Here is a 17641-nt window from a genome sequence, read left to right on the forward strand (position 1 = left end):
GTTGATCTGGTTGGAAGGGAGGTGTGGAAGGAGAGGAGAGAGGGAAGCGAGAAGAGCACTGGATGCGAGTGGAAGGAGACGGGGAGCGATTGAAGAGAAGTCGGGAATAAACACGGCCGCCCCAGGTTGTTATTATCCGACTGGGCACCTCAACCCCGGGGGTGTTTGTAAGCCACGGGGCTTCCGTCTGCGTGTGCTGCATTGTGATGTCTGGTGGACCCCGCCACGCGTCACAGTATTATCAAACTGTGTTAAAAAAAGATTTAAATCGCTGTTGTTTTTGATCCTCCTCCTCTCTCTACGACAACATCGTCGCGTCTGGGACACTTAACCCCGCAGTGGCTGCAGCGTGTGGGAAACCACACCGCACCAACGCGACTTTTACCCTTAGTCGGATCACAGTATGAAGTGATATGGAGTGATGACGGTTTATATGGATAGCAAGCTCATGTTGTGTTCGTGATTATCGATTTATCAGTGGATGGTACATTGTTTTAGCTGCTTGTATTTTGGAGCCATAGCAGATTACATACCCTGCTCTAAGTGCTTCACTCTTCATGGTGTTGTTTCTCTAGACAGACAGACAGACAGACAGATTTGACAGCAGCTCACACCAGAATTGGCAGTAATAATAAAGCAATGAGAACAAAAAGAGAAAAAATGTAATGGGGATATGGAATAAACCTGAGAAACCTGAGAAATTGGCAGTATACAATAATGTTCATAATGCAATAATAGTATATTGTACATGAATATACAATGGAAAATAAACGTTATATAAACAATGAACAACAAAAAATAATATAAAATTGTCTATTACAATAACCCACTGACATATGTAAAGAGTTGACAAAGAGCAATGAAATAAACCTAAAAAATAACAATAAACGAGAATGGAAATATTCAACAAACCTAGAAATTAACTTAATATAGAAAACATTCCAATATACAATTGGCTGAATTGGCTGAACTGGCTCTGGCTGCCTTGATGACCTCCTGAACCTGCTTCCAACTGGGCTCCTTGCTGTTGAGGTCAGTGATGGCTTCTGGTGGGTCAATCAAAGGTCTGTAGGGCCCTAGGTCTTCCTCCCTCGCAGAATCACTGTGGATGTTGCGGAGATGGTGATGGTCTTCTCGTGCAGCAATCGGGCATGTGGCCTCTTCCTGTCATAGTTGTGGCAGTAAATGAGGGAGGAAAGGAGAGGACTGCAATGTGTGTGTGTGTGTGTGTGTGTGTGTGTGTGTGTACAGGACTTATCCCAATGGGATCTGGTGTATAAAGTCGGTATTATGTTGTAGCGCCTCCAAGAAGCGGAAAGGGCCCCAAAGCCCAAATAAGCATTACCCAGTCCAAGGGAGCACGAGGAGACCCCGCAACCCAGGGGCGCACACATACAACCCACCCCCAAGTGCAGGCACAAGACGCAGGCGCAGAACCCAAACCGCTGGCACTAGGCACGGACCGCGGGCCCGTAGCCGACCGACCGACACCCCGCCTGAAGTTTGGGGCCGCCGGGCCTCCAAAGTCTTTGTTTTTTCTGTAGTGTTGCTAGTTTAACAGCTCGGTCTGTTTCAAGGAATCATTTATAAGGCTACAAATACAGCGCAGTGGTGCATTATAGGAAGCGGACAGAACTTATACACATTCGACAAAAATGTGTAATTTTGCATTAATGGCCCCAAGAAATGTACGAGTGTATGTTGCAAAATGTATGAAAATCTATTATCGAGTTGCGTTTCCTGCCAAAAACATATTGTGCATGAAAACTAAAGCGTTCCTATTTTTTTTTTGCATTGGGCAGGGAGTGTGGGTCGGATACTGACATCTGGTGGCGATTGTCTGCCATTGCGTCTAAAATGGGTTTCCATCAGAGCCAACCGCCAGCGTTCAGGAAACGGGACAAGAGTTATCGATCAGCAGAGTTTTCGCGTGCGAGGAAAAATAAAAGGTGTTTTTAAAATCATGGTCAAGGTGTAAACTGGAACATTGTCCAACACTGTGAAAGGAAACAACAAACGGCGACGTTTCCTACATTTTCTCTCCGCGCTCGGTCTGTTCAAATGAATTCTTTTAGAAGGCAGCGGTGCATTGTGGGAAACATACGGAAAAAAACATTTATCTATTCGTCTGATTATTATGATACATTTTTTAAATTCATGGTCCTGGACCCTCCGTGGGGGTGTTGTCGTGATACGACGGGGAAAGTTTATACCCAAACATATTCTTGTTGACATGTGAGAACCGTGAGGCAGACGGACATGCGGCTCAATGGCTGCCCCGTGCTGGCCGTGTACAAGTCATACTTACCTGGCAGGGGAGACACCATGATCATGAAGGTGGTTCACCCAGGGCGAGGCTCAGCCATTGCACTCCGGTTGTGCTGACCCCTGCGAATTCCTCAAATGTGGGAATCTCGACTGCATAATTTCTGGTAGTGGGGGACTGCGTTCGCGCTCTCCCCTGATTAAGTGTCAAATAAAAAAGTAACTCGTATCCACAAACAGCACGAAAAAACAAACGCAACCACAACACTGGACCACCTGCACTTCCCCCTCATGGATTAAGTTTAACGTTTTCACTTCTCCTACCGTCTGATACAGCGGTTAATGCGCCTCTGAAGCTTTACCAAATAAGCATAAGCTCGATGAGTGAACCACGAGTAATTGTCGTATCTGGAAGTAAATCGACGTCCTGTTTATGACACAGTTTAATCACACTGTACTTCTAATCTCTTCACCTAAAAAAGCAATAAAAAGAAGTTGTTTTCACAATGTAAAGATGTATACAAATCAATCAACATGACAGTAGATTTTTCTTAGTCTCTTTTCTTATATTAGAATTTGGAAATGTAAAAGCTCAGCATCTCTCAAGAACGACGCCCATCCACTTCAGCGATGCTGTCGAAACAAGGATATTTGTGTAACTGATGTCAGTTACACAAAGTCTGAAGTCAAAGTGTAGACTCTCAGCTAATCACAGGACTTAATTGTCTTGAGTCGCTGTAGACGTGCACTGCTGTAGACATGACCTCCCTACAGCCCCAAATGTGGGAATCTCCACTGCAGAATTTCTGGGAGTGGGGGACTGCGTTCGGGGTCTCCCATGATCACGTGTTTAATGACATTTCAAAAATTCTCTAAGAATCAGAATCGCCAAGTAAATTTACACGTACAAGGAATTTGTCTTGGTGTTCGGCGCATACATGAAACATAAATGTAAAGTAGAGCAACAGGAAACAAATGAGTAAGTATATAAGAGTATGTAAAATTAGGCTGTTTTTGATTTTTTTTTAACAAAGCTGTACAGTTTGTACAAAGGTTCAGTATAAAGATTCAAGATTCGAGAGATTATTTGTCACATACATATACAGTACATACGGCCATACATACATGCAGTGAAATGTCATGACACCCGGAGAACACGCACAATAAACTCTAATAGCTCTAAAAATACTAAAATGTGCGTAATCCACACGAGGAGCTTGCGGAGGCGGCCGCAGGGGGCGGCGCCACACTTGCAATTCTGGGTTCTATAATCATACAATAGAATGAATTGTCTGCGTTGTATTAAATATACATATAAATCCCCCAAAATGAAACGTTCCCCAGGGTAACAGTATGTGCAATGTTCACGTATAATAGTCCAGAAGAATGAGGAATGTGCGTTAATGTAATGTGACGTAATGTTGACATACCCATTCAATTTAAAGCATACAGGTCCGTGTAGTATCTATGTGGGGGTGGGGGGGTCCATTTCAGTGGGGGTCCTGGTCCTTGTTGATGAGGCCAGTTGCAGATAGAAGAAGCTGTTCTTGTGGCAGGGGGGTTTGACCTTGTTGGACCGCAGCCTCCTGCCAGAGGGAAGCGTTTGTGTCTGGGGTGGGAGGGGTCAGCCACAATACTACTTGCAACATTGCCTCCTCAGGGTCCTGGAGGCGTACAGGTGCTGGAGAGATGGCAGATTGCAACCAATCACCTTCTCAGCGTCTCAGCGGTTGCGGCAGTGTACCAGACGGGGATGGAGGAGGTGAGATTGGACTCAATGATGGAGGCGTAGAATGTAGCATCATCATCATCATCATCATCATCATCATCATCATCATCATCATCAACTCTGGCAGGTTGAACTTCCCCAGCTGCCGCAGAAAGTACGTCCTCTGCTGGGCTCGCTTGGCGATGGAGCTGATGTTCAGCTCCCATTTGAGGTCCTGGGAGATGACGGTTCCCAGGAAGCGGCAGGACTCCACCGAGTCGGCTGGGGCGTCACACAGGTCGATGGGGGCGAGTGGGGCTGTGTTCTTCCTGAAGTACACAACCATCCCAATTGTCTTCACAGCGCTGAGCTTCAGGTTGTTCAGACTGTACCAACTCACCAGAGGGTCAAGCGCCCACCTGCAGGCGGACTCATCCCCACCAGAGATGAGCCTAATGAGGGGAGGGTGGTGTCGTCTGCAAATTCCAGGAGCTGGACAGACTGGTGGCGCAGCTGTTGGTGTACAGGGAGAAGAGCAGAGGAGAAAGAACGTAGCCTCGAGAGGAGCCGGTGCTGATGGTCCGGGAGTCAGAGACTTGTTTTGAAACGGGCCGAGCTGTTTATGCCATAGTCTTCATCGAAGTTCCAGTTTCCACTAAAATTATCAGTTTAAAAACACGTTTTAAATGTATTCTCATCTCGTCACACACCTGCAGGAAAGGACCAAAGAGGTTAGTTGCAAAAACTTCTGTGATCATCTGAGCTGAGGTTGTCCTGCTGAGCCAGGAGACCCTGTCCCGTCACAAACATGTTGATGAGGTTCTTGCGGCAGAAAGATGTTGTTACTGAATTCAGTGGAAAGACAGAGGCGTGCTGTCACTGGCAAGACATCATAAGAGATGGTATGACAGATCAAGGCGACTGATATCGAGCTGGTCTTGAATGTTTTACCTGGAAAAAAGGCCCTTGAAAAAGGCTTTTGTGTCCACCTGTGGATTGGGCATAATTCCTGAGTCATTTTCCATCAATGGCCCTAGAAATGTAAGATTGTATGTTTCAAAATGTATCAAAATCTATAATCAAGTTGCTTTTCCTGCCAAAAACGTATTTTGCAAGAAAACTAAAATGTTGCTATTTTTTGGGTGAACAAATGTTTTACCCTCATCTGATTTCTCCTGTTACTTATTATATTATTATAAGTATAATGGAAATCATCAGGCACGGAGTGTGGGTCGGATAGTGACATCTAGTGGCGATCTTCAGCCATTGCGTCAAAGATGACGATAGACACGTCACCTGATCAATTTCCTTGTCTCCCATTGGTTTCCATCAGAACCAACCGCCAGCGTTCAGGAAACGGGACAAGAGTTATCGATCAGCAGAGTTTTCGCGTGCGAGGGAAAATAAAAGGTGTTTTTAAAATCATGGTCAAGGTGTAAACTGGAACATTGTCCAACACTGTGAAAGGAAACAACAAACAGCGACGTTTCCTACATTTGCTCGTCGCGCTCGGTCTGTTTAAATGAATTCTTTTAGAAGGCAGCGGTGCATTGTGGGTAACGTGTGGAAAATCATTTATCTATTCGTCTGATTATTACGATAAATTATTTTAATTCATGGTCCTGGACCCTCCGTGGGGGTTTGTCGTGATACGACGGGGAAAGTTTTATACCCAAACATATTCTTGTTGACATGTGAGAACCGTGAGGCAGACGGACATGCGGCTCAATGGCTGCCCCGTGCTGGCCGTGTACAAGTCATACTTACCTGGCAGGGGAGACACCATGATCATGAAGGTGGTTCACCCAGGGCGAGGCTCAGCCATTGCACTCCGGTTGTGCTGACCCCTGCGAATTCCTCAAATGTGGGAATCTCGACTGCATAATTTCTGATAGTGGGGGACTGCGTTCGCGCTCTCCCCTGATTAAGTGTCAAATGAACTCCCGACTGTACGTTGACGTTGCTAAACTAGTACCTGTTAGAACTAGAAATAACTATCGTCTTGTTTATAGCACAATTTACTAATCTTCTTGTATTTTTATTCTCTTCAGCTAAAACGCAACAAAAGGAGACGTTTGTCGAGATGTGAAGCTTTATCCAAAGAATCAACCTGACAGTAGATGTTTCTTAGTTGAAGTCTATAAATTACTATCTTTAACTACGCAACAGTAAAATAGTAGACAATATTGCTATTTTTTGGACACAATAGTCATACATATAAAACAAACAGTGATAACTCTTTATAGTAGCATTGACGAAATAAGTAAACCTCATAATGTACAGTTAGAATTACACTCATAGTCATTAATACCATTTCACTATGACAATGTTTCACAGTGTTTTCTTGATCTGCAAGGTGGTAGTTACTAGAATCCTCTCCTGTAGACACCTCTCTACAGTCCCAAATGTGGGAATCTCTACCGCAGCATTTCTGGTAGTAGGGGCTGCGTTGGGGTTCTCCCCTGATCACCCGTTCAATGGCACCTGATTCATGGGTTCTACTGTCATGGTGAAGCTTCAGAGGCGCATTTAACAACTCTAAGTATCACATGCTATGAGGAGTAAAAACGTTCAACTGTTAATTCATGTGGGGAGGTGCAGGTGTTTGTTTATGTATGTTTATTTTATGTATTCTTATGATTACATTTGTCTATTTGTTCATACAGAAGTGTATTTTTATTTTTCGATGTTGGGTTTTGTTTTTTAGTTTTGTTATTCATTCTGTTTTTATTTCTCAATACTTGAGGTTGGTTCAGGTTCATACCGCTTTAAGTTTTCAGCCTTTATTTTCCATTATGCTGCCATATTTTATGATATTTTTTTATTGTATAGTTAACTGTGAGTTTTAAATTGTATATTTCACCTTTTCCACACATATTGCCAATTTCTTTTTCATATTCCGATTTGCATATTTATTCTATTGTTGTTATGCCTATTGTTTTGATGTGAGCAGCTGCCGCATTACAATTTCCTTAAAGTATCTGTCTGTCTGTCTGCCTGTCTGTCTCTGTCTCTCTGTCTGTCTGTCTGTGTTTATGTTAAACGTGTGTGAGTAATAATATACAAGTATGTTCTATAAGAAGTATAATAAATATATGTATGTACATTCATATGTCTACTGTGTGTCTGTACTGCTGCACACATAACATATTTACACATATATTCATATAGATATATATATATATATATACACAGTATGTTTGTTTGTACGTATATTTCTCCTTGTTGCATAAAAACATGGTTTTGTTTGTGATTATATTATTTTGTTTTATTACTCTACCTACTCTGTTTTGCACAGCCTTTGGAGTTGCCCTTTTATCATTGCACTGCACCATCCTAGCATGACGCATGTGACAAATAAGGTATCTGGAACTTTGGATCTCGAATGTTTCCTCTCGATTACAAGCCCACCAAACCTTCTTCTTTTTTTTTTTTAAGGAAGCAGGTGCATATTAAACCTTAGCTTTCTTACTTTGATTATGTTGTGGTCGCCGTCTAAACGAATCAATCATATGCGATGATTTATCAAATGAAGATACTCATCTATACATTACAGTACCATCATCTGACCACACGGGGACGCCATTCCACTACTGCGGATACTCCCAGTCCCGTCCTCCCCGCCGTTCAGCAGCCCCCCCCCCCCCCGGGGGGGCTGTCGTGCTCTCTGTGGGCGGTGCTGATTGGCTGTTGCTCCGGCGACGACCCATCACACCACGCTCCCGATTGGCCCAGGGCTCCAGCTTCTGGGTCTGCTCATGGGGGGCAGCGTGGCGCAGCAGCGGGTACCGCGCTCGCCGTGGTTCTGTGCCGCGACCTGCCGCCTCGATCACCGGGGGCCACTGGTCCATTAGCCGTCGTATGTCAAGTCGAGACCATGGAGAGAGTTGTCGTTGTGACCGGTGCAAACAGGTAGGGTTGTCTCAGGCGGTCATGCCTCATTGATCAGTGACCCCCCCCCCCCCCCCCCCCCGCTGTCTGCACCGTTACCTTTGAGTTTCAGGTTCGAGGGATTGTTTGTCACACGCGGATACGTCCGGTCACGCCGCGCACGCTTCCAAACGCGTGTCCGTCCGCAAGAGTTTCGCCATTTGCGAAGGTTTCAGTTTTTATGGGTGTTTTCAGTCTGTTTACAGTGGTGGAAGAAGTACAAATGCCCTGACACAAAACTAGTAAAACAGTGAAAAGTACCACCACGGCATTTCTACTGGAGTAAAAACTTTACTAGTACTGATATAAAAGTACTAGTATTTTTTTGATAAGCACTACAAAATTACTACTGCTATATGAATAAAAGCTCTTATACAATATTGGGAGGTAAGGGCAAGACGGGATTTTTTTCATGTTCTTTATTGCTGACAAAACTGGTTTTACCTGAATTGCCGTGAGAGTTATCGTATGAGTGTTGACTTATTATTGTGTTGTATCAATAAAAAGCTTCTACTCACCCCATGGAAAATCATTCAAAGTAAAAGTGCAACAGAGCCTATGATACCACATAAAGTATTCCTACTGGACCTTGTTTTCTGCAGATGAGTGATCATGCACGTCCTGATTTGACTCGCTCTTGATATATATGAATATAAATCTGGATTTTTAAAATAACAATAAAGTATCTCAACTGTGTTAGAGGCGTATGTATGAGGTATGTATATGTATGTGACAAAGAATCTCTTGAGCTTGAACGCAGCAGTATTGACATTTGCTTTGAAATGGAACTGGATATACTTCAGAACAGATTGTTGGAAGAACATACTTAAGTACGGTACCTTGTTGCTTTAATTCCCCAGACAGAGTCGTCCGACCTGTCCCTGGCCTCTCACTGTCTTTGTTCCCCCCTCTGTCCCTGCTCTCCCCAGCGGCGTGGGCCTGGCCCTGTGTGAGCGGCTGCTGGCTGAGGACGCCGGGCTGCGGCTGTGTCTGGCCTGTAGGAACGTGCAGCGGGCGGAGGCGGCTCGCTTGGCGCTGCTGACCTCGCACCGCCACGCCCAAGTCGACCTGCTGCGCCTCGACGTGGGCTCCGTGCGCTCGGTGCTCACGGCCGCCCGGGAGGTGAAGGCCAGGTGAAGGGATGGGCGGCCGTGGGCGGGGGGGGGGTCCATAGGTTCTCAGATTGAATAAAGAAAAGAGGGCTTTTCACTGAGTTGTAAGACTTGTAGTATTTCTCCAGGACAGAGTTGTCAAACGTAATTTAAGTCATAGGACGGATTGGTCAAAATTAAGTTGGTTTCAAGCATATGAAATACAGTTAAGGTAATTATCAGTACAAAGTTTACAAATTTTACAAATTTTTATGGACAAGATTGACTCTAATATAAGACACTTCAACTAAACTGCAATTGATTCAGCTGTATCTTCTATTCACCCTGATTTTACACATATATAGTAGATAATAATTCAATGTGAATATTTTGATATTGTTTATACGAGATTTATGTATCAAAATGTTAAAAATATTTTACCAAATGATCCGTAGTTGTTTTGGACCCCACTGCAGGCGGGATCTGGCCCCTGGACAGTATCTTTATCACCCCTGCTCTAGAAAGTGCCCTTTTATATCTCCTTTCTGCCCCTGGGGGCACCAATTACTGTTCTCAAGGTTCATATTATATCTATTGTAACTCACTGACCACAATGTAAGGTACTTTCACTGCCACTTCTTGAAATGTATGAATTTAATGAACAAATTCTTGATTCAGTCACCTTTTGATGACTACGTCTTTTTTTCCTTTTCCACAGGTACGCTAAAATTGATTATCTGTACCTAAATGCAGGAATCATGCCCAATCCACAGGTGGACACGAAAGCCTTTTTCAAGGGCCTTTTTTCCAGGTAAAACCTCCAAGGCCAGCTTGATATCGGTCGCCTTGATCTGTCATGTCGTCTGTTGTGACTTCATACCAGTGACAGCACACGTCTGTCTTCCCGCTTTATTCAATAACAAAATTTTTCTGCCGCAGGAACCTCATCAACATGTTTGCGACGGGACAGGGTCTCCTAACTCAGCAGGACAACCTCAACTCAGATGGTCTACAGGAAGTTTTTGCAACTAACCTCTTTGGTCATTTCCTGCTGGTATGAGACTGGATTGTCCCTCAAACATCAATTAAATGTTTGGTTCTCACTATTTTGTCCATTTGAACCAAAATCTCTACCCAGAATAATGAGGTGTGTTTAATTATCCTGCTGGATTTGACTCGTCCTCTGACGCCGCGGCGTAGATCCAGGAGCTGGAGCCTCTGCTGTGCCAGGCGGGTCGCACATCCAGCGTGGTGTGGACATCCTCGAGCAACGCCCAGCGCTCTGCCTTCAGTGTGGACGATATCCAGCACCTGCATGGGACCGAGCCCTACAGCTCCTCCAAATACGCCTCCGACCTGCTCAGCCTCGCGCTCAACACACACAGGAACCGCCAGGTTGATTAAATCACTGATCCTTCACTGATGTAGTCTATAGATCAGCGATTATCAAGCTTTTTCAATATATTAAAGACCCGCAATTTGAAACACATAAGGGCCCCATTTAATTTAAATTTTGTCTCTAGGGAAGATTTTTTTTGTTGTGAGATATGATTTGATCCAAACTTCCTTACCTGTCCAAACTATAGTTAGAGGGAGATAACAGTGAAACTAGGATCAAAAGTCATTATTCTACATTCTCTAACAGTGCTAACGTCTTGTAAATGTAATAAATGGTGAAGTTTAGCCGTTATTCATTTTTGCTGGGGACCCCCTGGAACGTCTTAAGGGGCCCTTTGAGACGTCTCCGGACCCCGTGTTGAGAACCACTGCTATAGCTTGAGTAACTGTCTCAGCAGTTTAGTTTGTCTGGTTTGTAAATGGGCAGGGTGTCTTTCTATTCTCTCCTTCAATGTTTTAATAGCAAAACTAATCGTAGAAACTCGAGTGAATGAGTCGACCCAAAATGATTTTCTATGCACAGGGACTCTTCTCCTCTGTGATCTGCCCGGGGTTAGTGATGACCAAACTGACGTACGGCATCCTCCCCTCCTTCTTCTGGACCCTCATCATGCCTATCATGTGGTTTGTGAGTTGTCCGTTCATTATCTGATCATTTTAAATGAGCGTGTTTACTTCATAGCCACCTCTTGAAATGCACGGGGCAGTGTACAAACAAACAAACTTATCTTGACCCTGTATAGTGATGTTATATCTGGTCTCTGATGTCCACAGCTGAGGATTTTCACCCACACATTCACACTAACACCATACAACGGAGCGGGAGCCTTGGTATGAGAGATTCCTTTATAACATATGACAAAAAGCTATTACCAATCAGTAATAACCAATGGGACTTCAAATATGTCCGGATATTAATGCTGATGTCGCCATTCACAGCACTGGTTGTTTCTGCAAAGGCCGGAGTCCCTGGATCCTAAGGCCAAGTATCAGAGTTTAACCTCCGGCCTTGGAACGAACTACACAAAACCTCGACAGGTGAACAATTCCTACTTCCGGGAATGATCACAAATATGACATTATTGTAGAATTATACATTGAAAATGTACATGTTTTTCAGTGATGCCCAGATACTGATACAGGTATCTGTGATCTGGTCCGATAGCGTTCATGTTATTTGCTATTTTGTTTTAACAGCAGTAAATACATGTATTACTGGGGGGGAAAAAACGTTCATAATTTGTATCATTAAGCGCCATAGGCAAATACTCAGAAGTAGCACTCGGTAATCGTACTCAGTTTGACGAAAATGGTATCAAGGCATCCCTAATATTAAGTATCTGTAATACAATTTGCATTGATATCTCAATCATATAAAACTATTGATTTTAAAAAAGTATTTCCTGTGGCGCAGGAAATTGACATGTATTAACAGATCAGTTTCAAGCGTTACAGACAGAAAAAAGGATGTTTATTTCCTGTGATAAAATAGATTAATATGGCTGCTGAGAAATCATTACAGTCTTTTATCCCTTTTGTGCTGATATTTCAGATGGACATTGACAGCGAAACATCTGAGATCCTCTATGTGAAACTTCTGGATCTTGAGAAAGAAGTGAGAAGAAAAATGAGTGAGGAAAAGGCTGACATGGACACTGTAGCTTAACAATATAGTGCCACACGGACACTTTACAAGGTGTGACTTGAACCTCAAATCTCGCTGTGGATGGATTTCACAGACGTTTGACCGGAATTACAACTTTGCTTTTCACAAATACTGTAGTTCAATGCTCTTCGACTTGTTTAATCTCTACCTCGGTGATGAATCCAATGAAGTATATTTACCCAAGACGAACCGATTGGTCATGGCTGGTTGTAATCAAATAAGTTTAAAAATAAAAAAAGTTTAAAAAATAACGTAGAGCCAAACGTTTTCCGTTTTAGATCTTTGGAACAGGTACTTCTGAGACATTCATAACATAACAGCCATATAAAAATAACTCATGACCCAATTAAACACAACATTTGACATATTCTTAATAATATATATTAATAATAATGACATAAAAAATAGCAATAGCAATTTTCCAAGGTTCTGCATATTAAATGCTAAAAAATAAGGTTGTAATAATGCTGACTGTGGCAGTTTCTCCTACAACGCACCACCCAAGTGGCGCATTCAGGGCCCTCCGGCACAGAGACACCGAAGACGGGGTTGTAGACCCCAGTTTATTGTCAAGAGTTGGCCAGTTGGAATTAGCCCAGGAGCAGATGGACATGTGTCATGACAGGGGCTCCCCTCCTTTGTGTGTGTGAGGATGGGGGTTTTACCTGTTGCTCGTTAGACCAACCAACGAGCAATAGGTATACAGCCACACTGATCCTGGGTCCCCAGTTATCTAGACCCAGGACAGGTGTGGCTGCTCAAACCACACCATCCCCACAACCACACTGACTTTTTATTTTACATTGCTGTCTCATGCTTAATCTATTTGTTACGAATTTGAATAAATTCTATAAATTATTTTGAGACTATTACTATTGAACTCACATTTCAACCGTATGGTCACTCGTTCAAATGACGGATCCTCATTCCTCAGTGTTCTATCTTTATTCAGTAAAGTAGAGTTTGTTGCTTAAGCAGGTCGATCTAGTCTTCACAACATAATACAACATACAGTTGGCGTATGTCGAATAGAGCGGAGTTAAACAAACCCAAACCTTATTAAAATGGTGGTTCCCATTTCCCTCAAAAGATTTGAAGTAGGCTGTATGAGAGAGTGTATGAGAGAGAAAATAATCCACAATTGCTGAAACGACCAACCTCCAAAATGAACACCCAAGATACAATAACATTGCTGTTATTCATGAGTTCAACCAACTGACCACAACTCTACATGTCACAACTCCACATTTAGAATCTCCAAAAATAAAATAATCAGGTTTCAAATGCAGAACGGTTTGTAACTGTTGGGCTGTTTTTGTTTTTGTTTTTTTCTCCTGTGGGACTACAGACACATCCTCTCTCTCTCTGGAAAACCGATCGCCGTATTATGTTACGCCCGACCACAGGCTTCCTCATGCAATCCGAGCAGCAAGAATCAAGCTTTTGTTTGTACGTGGCGGGTTCACCCTGAGGCATGAACACCAATTAGACTCCACCGCCTTTCCTGTTTCCCCTCACGATTACCGCCATCGGTTGGGGTTTCTTCCACCTCGGTTCACAAATGATGATATGCAGATGTGGTTTACGTACCAAGAGAAATCTTTGTTCATATAATTGATGTTTGTTTTCTGACTGTCATGTCAAAAGCAATCTCATCTGTCCTAGCTTGGAAAGTAGAAGAGCTCAAGCCATCAAACCCAAGCGGTTTGGAAAGTTGAAACACAAGGCGCCATCGAGGCCTTTATTTTATGTATTTTTTTTTTATCTGAAAAAATTCCATAAGACTTTGTATTATTTTTTACTTACACATTAATTTTAATAGCTTCACCATAAAGTAAATAAATTACAAAATAGAAAAAAAATGTGGCAATATACTGTATAAATAAAAGAAAACCGGCAATGTAGAATAAACCTAAAAATAAACAATTTACTAGTAAAAATAGACACCTAATATTTGTTAAATTCAAAAATGTTGATCTTGAAATTTGTTAAAAAAGGAAAACTACTGAAAATTTAAAAGGGAGAGCATTATAACAACGTGGAGGAATAACACAACACAAAATAAGGTAATCCTTTATTAATATCACAGCGGGGAAATTTGCAGTGCAGGAGCATTAGTAAATTAGTAATTATAAATTAAAAATATGAGAAATACGTAAACAGACAGCAAGGTATAATAAATAAGTAAATAGACAATTCACAGTTTAGTAGAAGTCAGACAGCAGCGGGAAGGAAGGACCTGCGGTATCTCCTTCACACACCGCGGGTGAAGCAGCCTGTCCCGAAGGAGCTGGCCGGTGCTGTCCGAGCATCCTGAAGCTTCCAGTCCGGTTTATTATTCAGGTGAACAACCAGGTACTTGTAAGATTTCAGCATCTTAAAGTCCATTCCCTGGATGTTCATTGGTATAGGTTGGTATAGGAGGAGAGTGATGTTTGCAGCTGCAGAAGTCCACCACCAGCTCCTTGGTTTTCCCTGCATTGATCTCGAGGCGGTTCCGCTGGCTCCAATCTTAAAGCCATTCGTCAGTTCTCTGTACTCCCTGTTGTCCCAATCTATGATGGGGACGACGGTTGTGGAGTCATCAGAGAACTTTTACAGGTGGCAGTGAGCGGAGTTGTGTGTGAAGTCCGCATTGTATCGTGTGAAGAGGAAGGAAGCCAGAACTGTTCCCTGCGGGGCCCCCTGGCTGCAGACAACCATGTCGGACTCACTGTTCCGTATCCTCACATAATGTGGTCGGTTGGTGAGGTAGTCCACCATCCATGCTGTGAGGTGGTGGTCCACCCCTGTGCCCTCCAACTTTTCCCCTCAGAAGCGTGGGCAGTTGGTATTGTAGGCACTGAAGGCACTGGAGAAATCCAAAAAAACAGAATTCTGACAGTGCTCCCAACCTTTCCCAGGTGAGAGAGGGGTCCATGTAGGAGGTAGATAACAGTGTTATCCACCCCAATGCCAGGTTGATAGGTGAACTGTAGCAGGTCCATTGATGGACTAGGAACAGCCTCTCCATCACCTGATGAAGACGGGTCTTTATCAGGTGTGATGTCAGTGCCACCGGCCTGTAGCTGTTGAGGTCCATGGCGAGCGGGGTCTTTGGCACCGATACCACGCAGGAAGTTTTCCACAGATGTGGCGCTCTCTCCAGCTTCAGACTCTGATTTAAATGAAACCGGTTGAAAATGTACTCAACCATCCCACACAGCTGGTGTGCACGTGACTTGAGAAGCCTTGAGCTGATGCCATCCGGACCCGCGCTCTTTCTCGCCTCAATCCTCCTGAGTTCTTTCCTCACCTGGTTGGTTGTGAGGGACAGATTTGGGCACGGTGGCTATACGCTGGAGGTTGTGGGTGGAGGGGTAGGGCACTGGACAGGAAATGCAGTGGGGCAGGGTGTTGTGGGGAGGAGGTCGGGTGGGGCAGTGTACAGGGGGTGCGGACAATGAGGGTTGCAGCATGGAGGACTGGACAGGGGGAGGGGCAGATGATGATGAAGATCAAATCTTTTGAAGATAAAGTTCAGATCATTCACCCACCATCGCCCCCCACCAGGCTGGGAGTTGGGTTCCCTGTAACCAGAGATGGGTTTCAAGGCCTCTCCAGACTCCGCTGACGTTGTTCTGCTGAAACTGATCCTGCATCTCCCTCCTGTAGCTGTTTTTTCCCTCCCTGATCCTCTGTGACATTCTTCAGCTCCTCCCTATTCTCTGACCAAAGGCCCTCCTTGTTTCCTACCTCTTGGGTTTGTACACAGGCAGCGGGTTGTGATCTGATCTTCCCGGGGGAGGGAGAGGTGATGGGTTATATGGCTACTCCTTGGTGGTGGCGTGAAATAAATACAGTATTTTATTGTCTCTGGTGTAGCATGTCTCATTGAGTGAATGTGGACAGAGTGGAGGTCAGAAGGGGATTATTAAAGTCACCAGAATTAAATAGAATAGAATACAGGAATAAGAAGAGAGAGTACAGGAGAAGGTAGAACCCTTGACTAGTTATGCGGTTGCTATGGCTACTACTGTGCTATTATGATGTCACAGTGTAGATGTCAATGTTTCTGATGGTCACTCGTCACATTTTCGTTTGTGGTTCACACACCTTTCATGTTGCACAGTTTGTTCAGAGCGGCCTGGATACGACTCAACGTTTATACGTGGAAAAGCGACAGAATTTGGGCTCCTCTGAATGCAAGTTAACATGTTTTGCTGACAGGTATGTTGCATAGAATCCGGGTGAAACAGTTAAGTTTGTTTTAAGTTTAAGGTTTAGCCGTAGTTTAAGTACTGTACTAGGAAGAGCTTGGTGTGGTAAAGGTCAGCGTAAAGCATATTGAAGGGTGGATACCAAAGACTAATGCTTCCAAATGCCAAAGAACCCCAACTATAAAATAAAATGATAATAATGATATTATTAATATAATAACAATAATAGCACTTTCTTAATCCCTGGGCGGGAGCATCGGGTACAATAGGTATAACAACAACAATAACAAATACATCAATAATATAGACTAATATAATCATACAGCATCTTGCATGACTGAACTTATCGTGATACTAAGAGTAAGCAAGGAGGTTTTATTCAACGCCAGGGACTGAAACTCAAATGACACGGGGGCCACTGACCAGGTTTTCTTCCGCTGTCACGTCGCGCATCAAGGGAAAAACACATTGTGAATACCTAAAAAGCAGAACTACATACACCGATCAGCCACAACATTAACACCACCACTGATAACCACTTATGTTGTGTAGCTCCCCCTGATGCCGCCAAAACAGCTCCGACCCGTCGAGGCATTGTTGTTCCAGCACATCCCACAGATGCGCCATCGGATCGGACCCTAACCCCACCCATCCACATGATGTAGAAGAAATCGTGATTCATCAGACCAGGCCACCTTCTTTCATTGCTCCATGGTCCAGTTCTGATGCTCACGTGTCAATTGTAGGTGCTTTCGGAGGTGGACATGGACCAGCATGGACACTCTGACCAGTCTGCGGCTACACAGCTCCATACGCAGCAAGCTGTGATGCACTGTGTTCTGACACCTTTCTATCAGAGCAGCATTAACTTTTTCACCAATTTGTGCTACAGTAGCTCTTCTGGGATCGAATCAGACGGGCTAGACTTCACTCCCCACGTGCATCAATGAGTCTTGGGCGTCCATAACCCTGTCGCCAGTTCACCGGTTGTCCTTCCTTGGACCACTTTTGGTAGGTACTAACCACTGCATACCGGGAACACCCCACAAGACCTGTCGTTTTGGAGATGCTCTGACCCGGTTGTCTAGGATCACAATTTGGCCCTTTTCAAAGTGGCTCAGATCCTTACGCTTGCCCATTTTACCTGCTCCAACACATCAACTTCAAGAACTGACTGTTCACTTGCTGCCTAATATATCCCACCCCTTGACAGGTGCCACTGGAACGAGATGAGACATGTTATTCACTTCCCCTGTCAGTGGTTTTAATGTTGTGGCTGATCGGTGTATAAGCCTTTAAGTCAGCAAACCTCTGGTCAAATTCCTGCTCAAGCGTTTCGATGTTACACAGAAAGAGCATTTTCCAAGAGGGCGGTGTACATTGG

The 17641-nt window shown here is 43.9% G+C and overlaps 1 protein-coding gene across 1 annotated transcript; it reads left to right on the forward strand.

The window, feature by feature from the left end:
• The first annotated feature begins 7746 nt into the window (after nt 1-7746).
• On the forward strand, nt 7747-12917 carry hsd17b7 (hydroxysteroid (17-beta) dehydrogenase 7). The gene is made up of 9 exons (XM_080011191.1): nt 7747-7885; nt 8833-9036; nt 9713-9805; nt 9934-10048; nt 10195-10389; nt 10916-11020; nt 11167-11223; nt 11332-11430; nt 11945-12917. Exons 1-9 carry the CDS (start codon nt 7851-7853, stop codon nt 12056-12058), a joined length of 1017 nt encoding a protein of 338 aa, XP_079867317.1. The 5' UTR covers nt 7747-7850; the 3' UTR covers nt 12059-12917.
• The last annotated feature ends 4724 nt before the right edge of the window (nt 12918-17641 follow it).

Source organism: Zeus faber (genome assembly GCF_960531495.2).
Source record: "Zeus faber genome assembly, chromosome: 12".
Classification (NCBI taxonomy): domain Eukaryota; kingdom Metazoa; phylum Chordata; class Actinopteri; order Zeiformes; family Zeidae; genus Zeus; species Zeus faber.